General features: G+C 39.9%; 1 protein-coding gene across 2 annotated transcripts in view; it reads right to left on the bottom strand.

The window, feature by feature from the left end:
• Window positions 1-433: 433 nt before the first annotated feature.
• LOC124625772 (BRCA1-associated protein) overlaps window positions 434-20,365 on the bottom strand; it is a 135,334-nt gene continuing 115,402 nt past the window's right edge. For both annotated transcript variants that reach the window (XM_047149211.1, XM_047149212.1), the window contains exons 8-11: window positions 12,726-12,848; window positions 12,449-12,553; window positions 2,956-3,111; window positions 434-1,826 (exon numbers count right to left, since the gene is read on the bottom strand). In XM_047149211.1, the coding sequence (XP_047005167.1) occupies window positions 1,635-1,826; window positions 2,956-3,111; window positions 12,449-12,553; window positions 12,726-12,848 (576 nt within the window). In that variant the 3' untranslated portion in view covers window positions 434-1,634. The remainder of the gene's footprint in view (window positions 1,827-2,955; window positions 3,112-12,448; window positions 12,554-12,725; window positions 12,849-20,365) is intronic.

Genomic DNA, 20,365 nt, shown 5'->3' with positions numbered 1-20,365 from the left:
GGTGTGAACAGAGCCTTTCTTTATGCTGGTTGTACTTATGTTTGCACTGCCTACCTGGTAAGTGTCACTGGTAGCTCCTTGTGTTCCGTGTCAGTGCAGGTCTACTCCACATCACTTGTTGTTGCCAGAAAGTCATCCGTTAACTTTCTCCTATTTGTAGTAGCATTATGATTACATATCACCACATTCAGAATATACAAAACTGGGCAAACAGGCTACTGGAGGAAAAAACTTATAATTATTACTGATATTTGTTTTATGGGTATCAGACCTTGGTCCAAGGCATAATTCTCTGCCTAACATGTTGCCTTTCAATACTGCAGACATTATCAGAGGCTTTAATGATTTAGAATGCAGTTAGAGTCTCAAACAATTATAACAATTGCAAGAATTGAGAAAAAGATTTTATTTTTTTTCTAAAACTTTTACACATACAAAACATCCAGGGCCTCACATTATTTACATATGATAAATACATAAGAATACCTATACTACACAGTCCTGACGAGAACTACATGCAGTAAGACAATTTATAATAATGTACACAATACATAATATTTCTGATATAGTATACCCTATTGCAGTTGAGATACAGATTGTTTTCTGTTAATTTAAAAATGTGCAACATCAGGGTACGTAGCAATACACAAGTACAATGGGCTTGAAGCTCCTTACTTTCAAGCTCATTAATAAACCTTACTGTAAGCTAGATGAAGAATCAAAACTTTCTGTACATCAAGAGGGAACTAACAAAGTTAAATGGTACAGTATACCTGCATTCAGAAAAGAAATTGCACCTTTATAATGCATGGAGTAACTAAATGATCTCATGGACGTGAAGCGTAGTTTTCATTTTCCTCCGTGACTATGGAGAGACCATTTCAGTTAGCTAGTTTGAGTCCACAAACTTTAAATTTGTATATTGATGGCAGCAAATGACTAACACTTCCTCCACTTAGAACAAGTCTGAACCAAAAATCTAGATCTTTGCAGTATTTTACATAGCTTTTCTTTTAAACACTTGTATTTCGATATGCATCATCTCAGAAGGAAATCTTTTACAGCTACTTATGCTTGAATGGCAACAGTTATTATCAATAAATATATCACAGTAAGCTTTTATCATAGGATTAAAAAATGGAACTTATGAGCAGCAGAGTTGTTACAACACCAACAAGTGTCCTAACTGTAATTTGGATATTAAAAGGGCAGTAAAATGTTTTCCTTGATTATTTTTATTCTACATATAGTTTCCACACAAATGTTAGTGCTTTTTCCCCACAACTGTGTATAGTCCTCTCTATCATGCAGAAAATTGAAAGTTGTAATCACATTCATAATATCGAGCTGTATGCTGCAGTATGCATGAAGGCTAGAAGTAATTTTCAAGATCAGTTATAATTTATAGGCCTTCAAATTGTAGGAAACAGATTTACTCAAGTACATAACGAAAACTTAAGTAAATCACATTGCGTAGTGGGGGATCACTGTTTTGCAATATAAGAAGGGACATGAGAGCAACAGGCATCACCTTCAGTTGTTATAAATACATCATCTGAAGCAACACTTAACAGATGATAAGAAACACAACTTAAAGTACACAAATGGTCCCAAAATGCAGCAAAAGTCTTGAGTTAGCGATGCTTGCGCCTATGCCGACCATGTCGGCCGGCTGTGCTTCCTCCACGAGAAGCTGCTGTAGATGGCTCGGGCACAACTATTTGCCCCTCTGCTATTTCATCACGGTCTGACGACTCTGATATCTGCTTCTGAGCTTCAAGGTAGAACATTACATCTCTCAGTTGCTCACGTACCTCAGCAAGTTCCTACAAATTATAGCAACAAAATTAGTGTTGTAAGTGAGATTACACATGAAAAATAACTTGCAGCCTGGAGCACAATACTGATCTCTTCATATCTCATTTAATTACATATTGTGCCATACAATTACAGTGTGTCAATATAAGAGGGTTGCAAAATGTACTAAACAGTACTTGGGATTTTCAATTTTATAAAAGCTTGGGATCCAGACCCCAATTACAAGATTATGCTGGCCATGTCATCTGTTAGTTGAAAACATAAGTTGTATATGTTTTGTGGAACAAAACCATGCAAATGGTGCAGTAGATGCCACTATCTAAACTTGGCATATAAATAGCGGTACGACACCAACGATACTTCCAATTGCAATATCCAACAAAGAGACTAGGCCAGCCATCAAAATATCAAGCAAAAATTGGAATCAACACATCAGCTGGATACCCAAATAAATATTGTCAACCAATCACATCAAAAGCCCCTTTTCAGTGACGTGACTAAAATATGAGACTAGCAAATGGAAATCCACCTCTTAAGGAAGGGGGAGGGAGGGGGGAAAGGAGAGAGGTGGGGGTGACAAGAATGCGTGATGGTACAAGCCGCTGTTTCATAATTGTAAATTATGAGACTGACTGCCTATCGAGGAGGAGGGGGATATTCATAAGTAAAATGCTGCTGGCAGAGTTAAATGTTTGTTTCAGGTGCCTCCTGTAAGGCAGTATGATGATGTATTCAGCAAGTATTTAGCACAATCCATCAATAGCCTCCTTGCACATGAAGACGCCACAAAAGATAACACTATCTGTGAAGCACTTATTTTAGTTAAAAACTCAATTTCAGCTTGGTTTCAGTGTAGAATTTCTCTCACAATGAATAAAATAAATACATGGTCTCATGACCTTAATGGCTATTTTGATCACTTTGAAAATTAAATTGTGTTTAAAATTGCCCTGAAAAGAGAAAGAAGAGACAAGCAGATTCCTTGCATACACACACTCTGAATGAAAATGAGCAAGAATATTATACCTCTATGAAATATACCAAAAAATTAAAGGAACAACAGTACAAGAACAACTAACCATTCCAAATCAAAAACAGATGCTACTAGCCTGTTACTTATCTGATACATAAACGAACCTTGTCCTTTTCTTCTCGGTAAGTTGAAAACTGTTTCTCCAGCTGCTGGAATTTGTCCTGCCAGGCAGCCTGATTTTCTCGCAATGCTTTTCCCATCTGGCGTTCCTCCAGGAGCTCAGCTCTTGCCGCTACTGCTCGAGCATTTGCTTGAGATAGCTGGAAAAGAAAGAACACCACATACTGAATGTGAGACAATTTTGCACTTAATACAGATGCAGTGTGGACTACCTCAATCAAGCTCAGTTCTTGTCTTCTCTTTGTAGAGTGACTAAGAACTGTAAGGTAATTCATTGTTACACACATATATGAATGAAGCAGTCAATGTTAACTTTCTCTTTTTCAAATTTCAATATCTGATAATGCAAAACTGTCAATGCAGTAATCAGTCACCGTCAATTCAGAGTGCCACTGTTCTGAAATAATGATCTCAACTAATTTCAGAGAAATGTTGGTTGGTGCGGGGGAGAGGACCAAACAGTGAGGTCATCGGTCCCATTGGATTAGGGAAGGATGAGGAAGTAAATGGGCTGTGCCCTTTCAAAGGAACCATCCCAGCAATTGCCTGAAGTGATTTACAGAAATCAGGGAAAACCTAAATCAGTATGGCCGAGCGTGGGTTTGAACTGTCATCCTTCTGAATGTGAGTCCAATGTGCTAACCACTGTGCCGCCTCACCTAGTCAATGTGAAATGTATTTTGAGTAGTGAGATTTTGTCTCAATTTCATCATGCACATTTTAGATTTTTTAAGCAAGCTCTCTTTTGTGTGTGTGTGTGTGTGTGTGTGTGTGTGTGTGTGTGTGTGTGTGTGTGTGTGTGAGACCTTTTTATGTGCCTGATACATCATTATAGCAAGAAAGTGTCCTGTATTAAAAAAAATTAGGAAAGTTACATCGCAGGAACATAGACTGCTGCCATAGTGACTTTTGGGGGGGAAAATAGGAGAGAGACAGCACAACTGTAATAGTGCTGGTCCAGCTTTTATTTGGCTGAAACCAAATATGGATCAAAGAGAAGTAATGAATTTGTAGAAGTGAAAACACACAGAATGTAAACAGGAGGAGTCATTCTAAAGAATTTATTAATACATATCTATATGGATACTCTGCAAATCACATTTAAGTGCCTGGCAGAGGGTTCGTCGAACCACCTTCACAATTCTCTAGTATTCCAATCTCATATATCGTGCAGAAAGAATGAACACCTATATCTTTCCATACGAGTTCTGATTTCCCTTGTTTTATCATGGTGGTCATTTCTCCCTATGTAGGTCAGTGTCAATACAATATTTTCACATTCGGAGGAGAAAGTTGGTGATTGGAATTTCGTGAGAAAATTCCGCTGCAATGAAAAATGACTTTGATTTAATGATGTCCACCCCAAATCCTGTATCATTTCAGTGACACTCTCCCCCCTATTTCGCGATAATACAAAACGTGCTGGTCTTCTTCGAACTTTCTCAATGTATTCAGTCAATCCCATCTGGTAAGGATCCCACACCGCACAGCAGGATTCTAAAAGAGGACGGACAAGCATAGTGTAGGCAGTCTCTTTAGTAGATCTGTTACAATTTTCAAGTGTCCTGCCAATAAAACACAGTCTTTGGTTAGCATTCCCCACAACATTTTCTATGTGTTCCTTCCAATTAAAGTTGTTCGTAATTGTAACTCCTACGTATTTAGTAGAATTTACAGCCTGTAGATTTGACTGATTTATCGTGTAACCGAAGTTTAACGGATTTCATTTAGCACTCATGTGGATGACCTCACACTGTTGTTATTTAGGGTCAATTGCCAATTTTCGCACCACACAGATATCTTTCCTACATCGTTTAGTGGTTTGTTTTGATCTTCTGATGATTTTATTAATCAATAAATGAGAGTGTCATCTGCAAACAACCTAAGACAGCTGCTCAGATTGTCCCCCAAATCATTTACCTAGATAAGGAACAGCAAGGGGCCTATAACACTACCTTGGGGAATGCCAGAAATCAGTTTTGTTTTACTCGATGACTTTCCATCAACTACTATGAACTGTGACATCTCTGACAGGAAATAACATAACTGAGACGATATTCCATAACCACGCAATTTCACTACAAGCCGCTTGTGTGCTACAGTGTCAAAAGCCTTCCAGAAATCCAGAAATACGGAATTAATCTGAAATCCCTTGTCATTAATGCGTAAATGTCTGTGCCACTCAAATGTTGTTATAACAATCTGCACTGAAAATTGTGCAACAGAATAAAATGGTGAACGGCTTTTTTAGGTAACATTATTTTATCAACATAGGCTTTTCTTTTAAATCAATGGAACGTGGTTGCTTATTACGTTAGCAACAAAGTGCTTCTTCACCAACAGAAGCTGTCATGTTTGATTTTAGTTATCTGAAATCCTATTTTGTAGTGACATTATAGACTGCGTTTACAGTTTAATTTTAAAGCATTCATCTGAGAAACACTGAGATATTGAGATGCTGTTGCACATACTTGTCAGTTACTTTACTGAAATTTTAAATGCGAACATCCTTTGGTTACACTTTACTGTCATCATTATTAATGTTGAATGAAACATCGCATTTACTGTCAGCAGTCACTGTTTATTTATTTCCGCAATGCATTTCGAGGGTTTAAACCTCCATCATAAGGTGAATTTATTTACATTCATTTGGCATATATGTGTTGTGTTACGACTTTGGAGTGATCCAAGGCTTCTTCCTCTGTCATAACACATCACACACACCATCACACTTTGTAAACTCTGAGGGAACAAAGATGACACCTAGAAACTAATATGTGCACGTATGTTACTTTTGTTCACTATTTTGGCCCTATCACTGTGCACGCAAGTCATCTCCAAAAGTTTAACCCCTTAATGCCAAGTGTCTCAAATTCACATCTTACCAATGCTGTGCTAATAGTTGGAGGGTTAACTGTTTCTGAATGCCAGTGCTGATAGATGCCATTTCTTGATGAAGCTACCAATAATTCTGACACGTGCTGCATTCTCGTGAATGTTGTGGTTACCTCTAAAGCACCACGATGTTTCATTTTTATCTTTCATCTAGAAATTAATTCACGCATTAATGGGTTAAGGCACATGCTGGAATCATCTGCAAAAAAGAAAGTGGCATGTGGCCGAAATTGTGAACAAAAAATAACATAAGTGAACTTGTTAGTTTCTAGGTGTCATCTTTGTTCCCTCTGTGTCTACAAAATGTGATGATGTATGTCATGTATTATTACAAAGGAAGAAGCCTTTGATCACTGGAGCCAGAGCCACAGGTTACTCCAAAGTCATAACAAAACACACATGAGACGTGCTCAAAGAGTAACAGGAATTTAGTCATCAACATCAACAAGAATACCCCTCAGATATACTACACTTGTGCCAGCACTTTTTCCAATCTTGAAAGCACTCCTGGAACTCACTTTTCTTTATGGTGTTCAACTCCTTCAGTGGTTCTGTTTTTGTCTCATCAATGGAAGTAAAAGATGTCCTTCCATGGTTCTTTCTGCCTCAGGTATAGAAAGAAGTTGCAGGTGGCCATGTCAGGCAAATACGGTGGGTGAGGCGAAATACAGCTTCCCCAAGTGGTTATGCTATATAGGAAGAGTTCCCACCTGCACAATTCTGAAAAGCTGGTGTTGGTAGGAAGGATCTACATAGCACAGGCTTTTCACAACATTGTCATTATTCTATCCTCGATTTTCCATTGTTTGAAAGGATGAGTCTCATGGTCTTGGAAGTATTAAAAGGGGGTTAAAATTAAAATGATACATACATCTAAATTGCTGGCTAGAATAATATTTGGCAGAAAAAATAATAAGATGTAATGGGTAACGATCAGTTACAATTTTGGATAAGGTGAAAACATCGGTTAAGTAATAAAACTCTTACACAGTAAATCATTAAGACACTTCCGTTTAAAGCCCTTTCCCAGGTAAAATATTATTCCACATCAATCCCACATACACTTCAGTAAGAGCTTACATAAAGAAGTTTTCTCTTTTCTCTCCTTTTTTTTTTGCATAAGATGCAATGTCTTCTAATCAGTAGCACACCTTTGAGAAGTGCCAGGAGGCTTATACATGAGCCTAGACACTGACCGAACAGACCATGATGGCCCAACGGTACCAACCGGCTGCTGTGTCATCCTCAGCTCACGGGCATCATTGGATGCAGATATGGAGGGGCATGTGGTCAGCACACCACTCTTCCGGCCGTATGTCAGTTTACGAGACTGTATCTGCTGCTTTTCAATCAAATAGCTCCTCAGTTTGACTCACAAAGGTTGAGTGCACCCCGCTTGCCAACAGCACTCGATACACCAGATGGTCACCGACTCAACTGCTAGCCCAGTCCAACAGTGTTCAACTTCGGTGATCTGACAGGAACCGGTGTTACTACTGTGGAAAGGCCATTGGCCGTACCTGAACCTGCTCATACATAATGTTCGACTCAGCAGCAGCACAAGGAAAACTGTTAGAAAAAGGATACCTCCCGCCCAGCAACAGCTGCTGACCACATTCCCCAAGCAAACAGTAGTCTGTATCCTCCAAACACCCACCCAGTTCTGACAGAGTACATGTTGAGGGAACTATACTTGTATTTTCATTCATGCAAAGTAAAGTGTTTAGTGATTTGTGCAATGGATGCACAAAAAACAAAAGGAACTATTTACAGCTGCTAAGAAATTGCTAATCATATCTAAGTATGAGGAAAAAAGGTTGAATTCACAATAACAATTTGCAAAATCTCTTGGGATCTTCTCTTTGATGATGCAAGACATTCATAGCAAATGAAAGGACTCTGAATAAATTGCTTGTGAGGCAGAACTAAAGTGAAATCTGGAAGATGAACTGGGTGGTAAGATGTTTTAATACCACTGATACAATGAGCTACTACTGCATCAGTTTCTCTAAGTGGACCATAATTCAATGGTATTAATATAGTGCAGGGAATCATCTTCCACAGTGGTTGCCTATAACATACTGATGATGAGTAACTTGCCAATTTGGAGCAATGGAGTGTGCATTTTGTTCAATATGTCCAGTGGAATCAAAAGACTGGAACATTCATCTTGGCACCTGAAGATGACTCATTGCTTGAGAAGATCCAGATAATGGTGCAGCACTAAAATGTCCAGCTGTATGTTCCTCCTCTGATGCAGTGCTACAAATGCACGCGATTTGGACACATGTTTATTCAATAGAAAGGGACTTCAGTTGTCAGTAATTTCTTAATTTATTCCATGACCAGTTTTGATGCATAAAGCTTCATCTTCAAGTGCCACCAATTGCAAATAACAGGAGGGGCTACTAGTGTTTAAGTACTAGGAGGTTGACATACAAAAATGAAAGCTACAGTTGTGAAAAGTGGTGTACTCGTATAACTATGTGAACATAAATGTGTGGCAGTTGGGCCAGTCTGTGAAGAGGGGTCGCACCCATGTCAAACACGTGTGGACACACACACACACACACACACACACACACACACACACACACACACACACACTCTAAATTTGAACTCAATAACAATGTAAACATTAAGTACCATATATTTTGGCAGATAACATGATAGTTGAAGCATAAAAAAGGCATGCAAAATCAGGGTCATCTTATACAACAAACATAAAATCTAGATTGAAATGTATATAAATTAAAACTATTTTAAAATAAATCACTCACCAATGCATTTAAAATGCTGCAATATCCTCACAATCATTAATTAAGGAAAGCAGCTCCTTGAGTACTTCCTCACTTTGGTTGTTGAGCAGCTTGTCATAAGAGTCCCATTCTGCACCTTGTGAATCAACTTTTGCTTTGTTGTCAGTATTACATAAAAAATTGTCCTCAGTGCCATACATAGCACTGGAAATCTCACACGTCTTGAAGCATTTGATCACTGATTCCACTGTAATTTTTTCCCATGATTTGATCACGAAATCACACAAAACATCAAGTGATGCAGCCCGCATAGCTCCACCTTTCATATACTTTTTGCCATGTATCATCCAGTTGCTCCATTTGAATAGTTTATTCACAGAAATGCCTAAAGGTTTAGCACCTGGTGTAACAGCAATCTTAGTATTGCTTCGTGCTACTTGATTTTTGGTGTTCTCAGTTATGTGACTGCGAAACATATCCCACACCAGCAAACTTGATTGATTTAGTAGAGCACCTGGTCGCCTCCGCCACACATTTTCCATCCACAATTTCACACCATTCTTGTCCATCCATCTCTTTTTGTGAAAATGTACAAAAATGCCTGGTGAAAATTTTATTTTAGGAATGGTTTTCTTCTTGAAAATGACCACAGGTATAAGATTTGTTCCATCTTCCACGCATGTTAACACTATGTAAAACTAATGTTTTCATGGCCTGTACTTCTGACTTGAACAGTTTTTATGCCTTTTGTTTCCACAGTTCTGGTGTTTACCATATTGTAGTTCATCAGTATTTCATCCATATTTCCAATATGAGATAGTGGAAAGTTATATTTTTGCCTCATACAAATAATAAACTTATGAAACTCTTAACTTTATTGTGAAGATGTTTCAGTAATTTTTGTGCAATTTTTGTTTTCTGCCTATTACCATATTTTTTCTGCTTATGAAACGACTGCACCAACGTACTGTTTCTTTAAACTCTTTGCCTTGCTTCAGATTGGCTCGTGACAACTTCAATGCATAAACCCTAACCATTCTGCCTCTGGTCTTGCATCCATTGTGCAACAATTTTCTAAACTTGGCCAGCAAGCTGTTCTATGAGGAGAGGAACACTCTTTGGCATTTTTTTAAAAAGCGTCTCCAATCTTTCATCAGTCTCTTACTAACTTCTCTGTTATAGCAAAAGCCTTTGTTACAACAAAACTGTTTTGATTCTTCAGCTGCTTTATGACCTTTTAACTTGAATCTTGCTTCGTATTTCCTTCTTTTTGTTGGTTCTATCTTTGGGCACACACTTTAAAAATTTTACACCTGTCTTGAGGGTGGAAAGAGGAAGCCATGGTTGAGAGCCCGGGCCCACCTCTTTTATATGGCACCCTAAAGGTAGCGTTCAGCAACATCGACAGTTGAGGAGCAATAGTAGCTGCAAACGTCATCAGCATACAGGGAGGGCAACAGTGTCGACCACACAACTGCAGCTAGACCAATGGTCGCCACTAGAAAAAGAGACACGCTCTAACTTGAACCGAGAATGTATGGTGGGGCGGCAAGAAGTTCTGGACAAATATCAGGAGTGAGTCCTGGAGACCACACTCATTTAGAGTAATGAGTATGTGATGACACCATGCCTTTTGCAAGTTATGATACGATGTTGCTGCTGGGCTAAAGCTCAGCAGATAGCAGATTCCAGGCAGACCAAATTGTCAGCAGTAGAATGGTCTTGACAAGAACTACCCTGGAACAGAGCCAAAAGACCCTCAGACTCAATGTACTGACACACCAGTCATACTTTCAAGAAACCAACCTCTAATTAGTACTTTCAAGAAACCTACCTCCCACAACAGAGCCAATGACTGGAGTCACAACTGCAGTTTGCATATGAAGTCCCTCTGCTCTGAACTCTTATCTTTCCCCACTATTATCTCTTCTCTGGGAGAAATCACGTATACCTGCATGGTGTAACCCCATCCTCAGATCTGTCTCAGCCTATTTTTTACACTGAAAGACTCTGTAGACCCTATGGCTTTTTGCTGCCTGTTCCTGGGCATCCTTAATGGATTTCTGGACTCAGAGGTGGTGAACTCTGATGGCTTTATGGTGACAGATGAACTGTTTTTGCCTACGTACAAGCAGAGTGCAGAGAACTACGCTCCCTGCTGAACAGCTGCAGTGTATTCACTGCATGGCCACGGTTCGAGCCCTCAGCCACTTTTGTTCTTACACCAGAGAGACATTCTTAATTGGCAGTGACTCCCTGAGCAGTCTTCAGACTGTTAACCAGTGCTACCCTCAGCATCCATTTGTTGAGACTCTCCAGGATTCCTTTATGACCTGCAGCAAGTTGGATGGTCAGTCATCTTCGTATGTACCCTGGACATGTGGGGATCCCAGGGAACAAACATGCTAACCGGTTGGTCAAGCTAGCTACAAGCATGAGACGGGGCACCAGAAGTGGACATTCAGTCGACTCTCTGCCGTCAATCGTTGGAGGCTTGGAATATAAATTGGTAAAGTCTGGTTTTTCCGAATACACCGCACACCATAAATGAGACTATGAACATGTGGCAGTCTTCCCTTTGTGCTTCTTGCAAGAAATCTATTGTTCTTTAATGGCTTCACATTAGCCACACTGCCACATTCTCCAACAATAGGATCTCCCCCCCCTGTCGGTGTGGTGTGCATCTGACAGTGGCCCATATCTTACTGGAGTGCCCCAATTTGGCCACCTTACAATGAAACCTTCAACTTTCTGACAAGTTATCCCTGGTGTTCGTGGACTGACGCCAAAGTGGCTGATCTGGTTTTATGTTTTAACCATGAAAGTGATTTTTCGTCGTCTCCATGGCTTAGGGCACATTGGCCTTGCTGGCTGCTTGAGGGATTGGAGGGGTGCCCTGTCACCTGCTCCAAACCAGGAGGGACATGGCTCCTACCCTTCCCTCCTTTTTAATTCTTCTTCTTCTTCTTTTCCATCTGTAGTTGGTTTGATGTCTTGTCATCATTGTTCTCTTTCCTGAGATTTTATCATCTTGTCCATCTAGCTAGTTTTCTTTTGGTAAAGAAGGGTGTGGAAGCATCGGTATAATGCAGATAGCGCCTCTCCCATGCCTAAAGTGCCTGCTGCTTTCTGGGTGGGGCAACTCTCCCTCTTCACCTTGTTACACGTGTCTCACTTCCACTTGCTTCTATCTCTTTGTTCTCTTGATTCTTGGATATAATATGCTTCATTAGGATTTATCTTTTACATCCTTCCTCTCTGGGGACTATTCCCAGACTGACATCAAAGGATTGATGGACTGGTGACATTGTAGTTTGGTCCCTTTATCTCCATCAATCCAATCCAGTCCAATCGAAACAGTTTGTTGGTAGTAAGCCTCATCTGTCACTAGAGGGTAGGTGAAGTTGCAGCTGTATACATCATTTGGTTTCATTGTCCCAGCTGATTGAAGCAACACGTTCACATTTATTTCGCAACATGGAAAAATTACTTGAAATATGGGGGCAAACAGCAACTGGAGAGTAGTATGTGTCGCTATTGCACTGGCTGAGCGAAGAAATCAAGGAAGAAGTCCTCATTTGAAAAAGATCCTCTTCCATGATGACAATACCTGAGTGCACACCTGCACAGTTTCTTTGGCCAAATTTATGCAATTAAAGTTTGAATTATTGCAACATCATCCACCATAATCAGTGGATTTGACTCCAGTGCCCCCCCCCCCCTCCCCCCCTCCAGATTAAGGATGTACTGAATGACCTTCATCCTTGTTGCATATAACCAATATTCTGAAATGTTTCAAGTGAAATGTGTACTGCAACATTACCTTTTTATCCATAGCTTGTTTCTCTCGTGTCAGGGTTGCCAACTTTGTCTGGAGCCGAGCATTTTCCTCAGAAAGTTTACTGACCTTTTCCTTCAGTTCAGATGCCTAAATAAAAAGACACATCCAGCTTCAAAATGTCTCCTATTTCAACTGGCAGTAACTACACAAAATCTAATTCAATTATTTGTAATAATGCTTTCAAGTATGGATAACTGAACATTAAACAAGTACAAATTATTGACTTCCTTAAATACACTTAAACTCATCTCAGTCTTACCTCCAAGTACGCTTGCTGCTCTATATGAGCTAGTTTATCTTCAAAATAAAGCCTCTGTGAATCCAGCTGTGATGTCAGGAGGTATGTAAACTCCAGTTGGACAGAGTCCATCTTTTCTTCACACTGCAGATGAAATCAAAACTTTGAGTAACGATCCTTTGATTTCTCTAATGCTGTTCATGAAATCATATGCTTGGAACATTCACAGGACACATCAAATGGAGGAGAAAAATGCCATAAAGATCTACTTCCTTTGAATTCCAGTGCATGGTGCATAAACACACACACACATTATGGTGCAGCAGTGTTAGCCACAGAAGATAGTTTCAAGAAGCAGACCACTGTCATGGGCTTGTTACGTGCCTATCTGTTGTAAAATACTTCCTTGTAAATGTGACTGATCGTATGCCATCTCATTAGTTACTTATTTTTCATATACAACTTCCTGATATCATTACAATATTAATTAAATTCATGAACAGCAACCTATTCCAGCATTCCCATTTAAATTTCTGATATTTTTGCTTACACTACTTTCTTTCATATGCTACAGTATTTTGCAATCAGTATGCTAGAGATAAATCTCATAAAAGTAAACAAATTGTGTTTTTTACATTAAAGCAATACATTATTAATTTTACAAAATAAATAAAAAGAAAACACACAAATTTCACAACTAACTGGGATTTGCTAAATATAACATATAAATTTCTTACATTATATCTAAAAACAAAGATGATGTGACTTACCAAACGAAAGCGCTGGCAGGTCGATAGACACACAAACAAACACAAACATACACACAAAATTCAAGCTTTCGCAACAAACTGTTGCTTCATCAGGAAAGAGGGAAGGAGAGGGAAAGACGAAAGGATGTGGGTTTTAAGGGAGAGGGTAAGGAGTCATTCCAATCCCGGGAGCGGAAAGACTTACCTTGGGGGAAAAAAGGATGGGTATACACTCGCGCGCACGCACGCACACACACACACACACACACACACACACACACACACACACACACACACACACACACACACATATCCATCCACACATGTACAGACACAAGCAAACTCTTTGTCTTTAAATATGTCTGCTTGTGTCTGTATATGTGTGGATGGATGTGTGTGTGTGTGTGTGTGTGTGTGTGTGTGTGTGTGTGTGTGTGTGTGTGAGTGTATACCCATCCTTTTTTCCCCCAAGGTAAGTCTTTCCGCTCCCGGGATTGGAATGACTCCTTACCCTCTCCCTTAAAACCCACATCCTTTCGTCTTTCCCTCTTTCCTGATGAGGCAACAGTTTGTTGCGAAAGCTTGAATTTTGTGTGTATGTTTGTGTTTGTTTGTGTGTCTATCGACCTGCCAGCGCATTCGTTTGGTAAGTCACATCATCTTTGTTTTTAGATATATTTTTCCCCACGTGGAATGTTTCCCTCTATTATATATTAAATTTATATGTTAGCTATGCAAATGACTTCCTTATTTAATATTTACATCTTAGTGTGTACCTTTTACACAGCTCAATTTCTCTGAAGCTCAGAAACCACTTACTCATTTTCTGCAGTTCATGTATTTTAGGAAACTAGTAATTTTTACCAAGGAAACTAGTAATTTTTACCGTAGGTTTTCGTGTTGCCTTAATAGAAATCTCATTTTGTTGTATCTGCGCCAATTCTTATGGGGTGTTAATAACTTTTTAGCTCAACAGACTAAAAGATAATCTGCAGGTTTAATTTAAAGTTGTTTGTTTGCTGTCTTGTAATACAGTGCACCAGCCAAAATGCAGCCCCACTGTGAATGCTGTTCTCAAACAAGTGATGAGTTGGTGGAAATTCATAAGCAGCTGGAAATCGCCCTGACTACTATCAAACGATTGGCAGCTGCTGCAAATTGGTTTGTTGGACGAGCCCCTAAGAGTCATGTACTATCCTCTCTTGCGGATCCTATCTCCTCTGCTGAAAGTACAGGATTTGTCATTACCAGTCCATCTAATTGTGAGTAGCTTGTCAAAGGGAGAACTAGGTGTCCTGTACCTGCTGGATGGGACCAAGGAGGACTTAGTGTTTTGTACCGAACCCTCTAACCAACAAGTTCGAGGTGCTATCTTTCACTGAAACTGGAACTGAGTCAATCAGGCTCACTTCACCTATTTTGGGGAAACCTGTTGTGTCCAGTGTAAGGAGGAGGCAAATACAAAGGGGTGGGTCTAATAATCGTTGACAGTCCAAATGTTCGGCAAATGATGGTACACCTTAGGGAAATGGCAGCAAAGGATAGGAAAGGACACCAGATGCACTCAGTGTGTACGCCATGGGTTCTAACTCAACATGTTGAGAGGCTGTTATGGCAGCCATAGAGGGAACAGGTTGCAACCAACTGCAGATAGTGACACACATTGCAACAAGTGACGCTGTTGTCTGGGCTCCGAGGTCATTCTGGGGTCATTCCATTAACTGGCAGAGAAGGTTTCAAATACCAGCCTTGTGTATGGAGTTTCAACAAAGCTCACACTTTGCAGCATTGTCCTCAGAACTGATCGACACCCTTTAATTCTGAGTCGAGTGGAAGGACTAAACCAAAGACTTTGAAGGTTCTGTGACAAGCTAGACTGTGACTTCCTGGACTTGCGTCATAGGGTTGAGAACTGTAGGAACCCCCTAAATAGGTCAGGTGCGCACTACATGTCAGAGGCTGCTACTCAGGTAGCTGACTGTGTGTGTGTGGAGTGTGCACAAAGGTTCTGTAGATTAGGTGACACTCTATCCAACCAAGATAACGATAGCTGTACGAAACCTGGATGTGTCAGTGTAAGACAGAAAGAAATGCCTCCCATAGGTGAGAATATTAAAATCCTAACGGTGAATGCTGAAGCACTTGCAACAAAGTGTCAGAGTTCAAAGTGCTCATGAAAAGCGGTGAAGCTCACATAATGCTTGGTACACAAAACTAGCTGAAACCTGAAATTGATAGGAGTGAGATTCTGGGGGAAAATTTAAGTGTATATTGAAAGGATAGGAAAATGGGCAATGGAGGTGGTTTATTTATTGCAGTACACAAGAAACACCAATCCACTGAGATAGAAATTGAAGCTGCATGTGAGATTGTTTGGACAAGACTCAGTATCAGGGATGAGCATAAAATTATAATTGGATCCTTCTATAGCTCACTGGACTCATATCCTTACTTATGTAACTGAAAACTTTAAAGAACACCTCAGTTAATTTGTATGTAAGTTCCCAAATCACATTGTAATCATCGGTTGAGACATTAATCATCCAACAATTAATTGGGAAAATTACAGTTTTGTTAGTGGTGGGCGTGATAAGACATCCTGCGAAACTTTACTAAATGCCTTCATTGGAAATGACCTAGAACAGATAGTTAGGACCCCACTTATGATGGAAATATATTGTATCTAACAGCAACAAACAGACCTGACCTCCTTGAGGATGTCCACATCTAAACAGGTATCAGTAACAATGATGCAGTTGTGGAGACAAAGATAACCAAAGTACAAAGGACAACTAAAATAAGCAGCAAGATATAAAAAATCAGTAGTGTCATATATCAATGAGGAACTTGAAGCTTTCAGCGTAGGTCAGGAGCATGTAGAGGAACTCTGGCTCAAGTTTAAAAGAATAGTTGACCATGCACTGGATAGATATGTACCCAGTAGAATAGTTCATAATGGGAGGGAACCTCCATGGTATACAGAAACTGCAAAGAAACTTCTAACAGAGATTACTACATAATAGGAGTAAAACAAAGCGTAGGGCTATAGATGGAGAGATGATGAATGAAATACATTTGGCTGTCAAGAGAGCAATGTGTGATGCCTTCAATGACTACCATAGCAGAACACTGTCAAATGACATTTCACAAAATCCAAAGAAATTCTGGCCATATGTAAAGGCTGTCAGTGGCACCAAAGTTAGTGTCCAGTCCCTAGTGACTGAGACAGGAATTGAAATTGAGGGTGGCAAAGCAAAAGCTGGAATGCTTAACTTCATTTTCAAATGTTACTTTACAAAGGAAAACCCAGGAGAACTGCCCCAAATTAATCCTCGTACCACTGAGAAGATGAAAGAAGTAAGTATTGGTGTTAGTGGTACTGAAAAACAGCTGAAATCACTAAAACTGAACAAAGCTCCATGCTCCAATGGAATCCCTGTCAGATTCTATAATGAATTTTTGGCTGAGTTAGCCCCTCTTCTACCTATAATCTCTCATAGATTCCTTGAACAAAAACCATGCCCATTTCTTGGAAAAGGCACAGGTCATATCCGTTTACGACAAGGGTAGCAGAAATGATCCACAAAACTTCCATCCAATATCCTCGACATCGATTTGCTGTAAAATCTTCGAACATATTCTGAGCTCAAACATAATGAGATTTCTTGAACAGAAAGACCTCCTCAATGCCAACTAGCATGGATTTCAAAAACATCGATCATGTGAAACCCAACTCACACTTTTGTACACATGACATACTGAAAGCTTTGGATCAAGGCAACTAGGCAGATACAGTGTTTCTTGATTTCCAAAAAGCATTTGACTCAGCAACACACCTATGCTTATTGTCAAAAGTACATTCATGTGGGGTATCAAGTGAAATTTGTGACTGGATTGAGGACTTTTAAGTAGGGAGGACACAGCATTTTGTCTTGGATTGAGAGTCATTGTCAGATGTAGAACTAACTCTGGATGTACCTCAGGGAAGTGTGTTGGGACCCTTGCTGTTCACATTGGATATTAATGACCTTGCAGACAATACCAACAGTAAAGTCAGGCTCTATGCTGATGATGCAGTTATCTATAATGAAGTACATCTGAGAGAAGGGGCATTAATATTCAATCAAATCTTGATATGATTTGAACATGGTGCAGAGATAGGCAACTTGCTCTACATGTTCAGAAATGTAAAATTTTGCACACCACAAAAGAAAAAAACATAATATTCAATGACTATAATACCAATGAGTCACTGTTGGAACTGACCAACTCATACAAATACCTAGGTGTAGCACTTTGTAGGAATATGAAATGGAATGATCACTAAAGTTCAGTCATGTAAAACAGGTGGTAGACTTTGGTTTATTGGTAGAATACAGGGGAAGTGCACTCAGTCTACAAAAGAGATTGCTTACAAATCACTCGTACAACCAGTTCTAGAATACTGATCAAGTGTGTGGGACCCGTACGAGACAGGACTAACAGGGGATATGGAATGTATACAGAGGAGGACAGCATGAATGGTCACATGAATGGTCACAGGCTTGTTTAATCCGTGAGAGAATGTCACAGAGATAGGGAAGGAACTGAACTGGCAGACTCTTGAAGACAGACGTAAACTATCCCGAGAAAGTCTATTAACAAAGTTTCAAGAACAGGCATTAAATGATTACCGTAGGGATATAGTATCACCCCTACATATCGCTCACAAAGGAATCATGAGGATAAGATTAGAATAATTACTACACGCACAGAGGTACTTAAACAATCATTCTTCCAGCACTGCATATGTGAATGGAACAGAGAGAAACTCAAATAACTGGTTTCAGATTATCAACATAGGTGTAGATATTTTCACACTTTTTGTGTAGATTTTTATTATCTAGATACAAGACCAAACAACTGTGCTTTATTAAGGGTGTGAAACTCATAGGCCACATGAGGCCCTTAAAGATTATTGTGCAGTCTGCTTGTAATTATTATATCATCTTCAGGCAGGCACACTAAACACAACTAGTAGTGAATATTTTGGTAAGTAACTACTGCATGACAAGCCCAAAGAGTACAAAAGAGATTCCACTCGGATGATTTACAGACTCCTCCCTTCATAATGTGCTGCAGTCAGGTCCATGGAGCAACAGTGTTTGCTTTAAAAAAACAGAAGAGTGCACTGCTGTGCATTCAAGCACAAACAAATTATCGATCTTACCTTAAGTCTTCATCTTTACGGTCTGTCATCACAGGTGTGTTGGTTAGTTCCTTAGGTCTGCCTGACACATATTGGTATAAGCTCTTGTGACTAAGAAATCACAATGTTTTCCCACTGGTGCCAAGATCAGCATTCAAAACAGTTGTGGTACTGTGACTGCCTGCTGAACTGGTGTCCAGTATAATTAATAAAGCAATTAACAATGAAGCTATTCCTCACCAATCGTGGTCATCTTCATTAATACAAATAAGTAACACACTTGAACATGAATGGCCCTATAATATCCTTCTATGAAACATAGACAGAGGAAAGTCCATTGGACCTGACGGGATACCAATTCGATTCTACACAGAGTACGTGAAAGAACTTGCCCCCCTTCTAACAGCCGTGTACCGCAAGTCTCTAGAGGAACGGAAGGTTCCAAATGATTGGAAAAGAGCACAGGTAGTCCCAGACTTCAAGAAGGGTCGTCGAGCAGATGCGCAAAACTATAGACCTATATCTCTGATGTCGATCTGTTGTAGAATTTTAGAACATGTTTTTTGCTCGAGTATCATGTTGTTTTTGGAAACCCAGGATCTACTATGTAGGAATCAACATGGATTCCGGAAACAGCGATCGTGTGAGACCCAACTCGCTTTATTTGTTCATGAGACCCAGAAAATATTAGATACAGGCTCCCAGGTAGATGCTATTTTTTCTTGACTTCCGGAAGGCGTTCGATACAGTTCCGCACTGTCGCCTGATAAACAAAGTAAGAGCCTACGGAATATCAGACCAGCTGTGTGGCTGGATTGAAGAGATTTTAGCAAACAGAACACAGCATGTTGTTATCAATGGAGAGACGTATACAGACGTTAAAGTAACCTCTGGCGTGCCACAGGGGAGTGTTATGGGACCATTGCTTTTCACAATATATATAAATGACCTAGTAGATAGTGTCGGAAGTCCCATGCGGCTTTTCGCGGATGATGCTGTAGTATACAGAGAAGTTGCAGCATTAGAAAATTGTAGCGAAATGCAGGAAGATCTGCAGCGAATAGGCACTTGGTGCAGGGAGTGGCAACTGACCCTTAACATGGACAAATGTAATATATTGCGAATACATAGAAAGAAGGATCCTTTATTGTATGATTATATGATAGCGGAACAAACACTGGTAGCAGTTACTTCTGTAAAATATCTGGGAGTATGCGTGCGGAACGATTTGAAGTGGAACGATCATATAAAATTAATTGTTGGTAAAGTGGGTGCCAGGTAGAGATTCATTGGGAGAGTCCTTAGAAAATGTAGTCCATCAACAAAGGAGGTGGCTTACAAAACACTCGTTCGACCTATACTTGAGTATTGCTCATCAGTGTGGGATCCGTACCAGATCGGGTTGACGGAGGAGATAGAGAAGATCCAAAGAAGAGCGGCGTGTTTCGTCACAGGGTTATTTGGTAACAGTGATAGCGTTACAGAGATGTTTAGCAAACTCAAGTGGCAGACTCTGCAAGAGAGGTGCTCTGCATCGCGGTGTAGCTTGCTCGCCAGGTTTCGAGAGGGTGCGCTTCTGGATGAGGTATCGAATATATTGCTTCCCCCTACTTATACCTCCCGAGGAGATCACGAATGTAAAATTAGAGAGATTAGAGCGCATACAGAGGCTTTCAGACAGTCGTTCTTCCCGCGAACCATACGCGACTGGAACAGGAAAGGGA

This window comes from Schistocerca americana, chromosome 8, assembly GCF_021461395.2.
Source record: "Schistocerca americana isolate TAMUIC-IGC-003095 chromosome 8, iqSchAmer2.1, whole genome shotgun sequence".
Classification (NCBI taxonomy): domain Eukaryota; kingdom Metazoa; phylum Arthropoda; class Insecta; order Orthoptera; family Acrididae; genus Schistocerca; species Schistocerca americana.
Note: the sequence above shows the minus strand (reverse complement) of the source record. Positions and strands in the feature narration are given on the sequence as shown.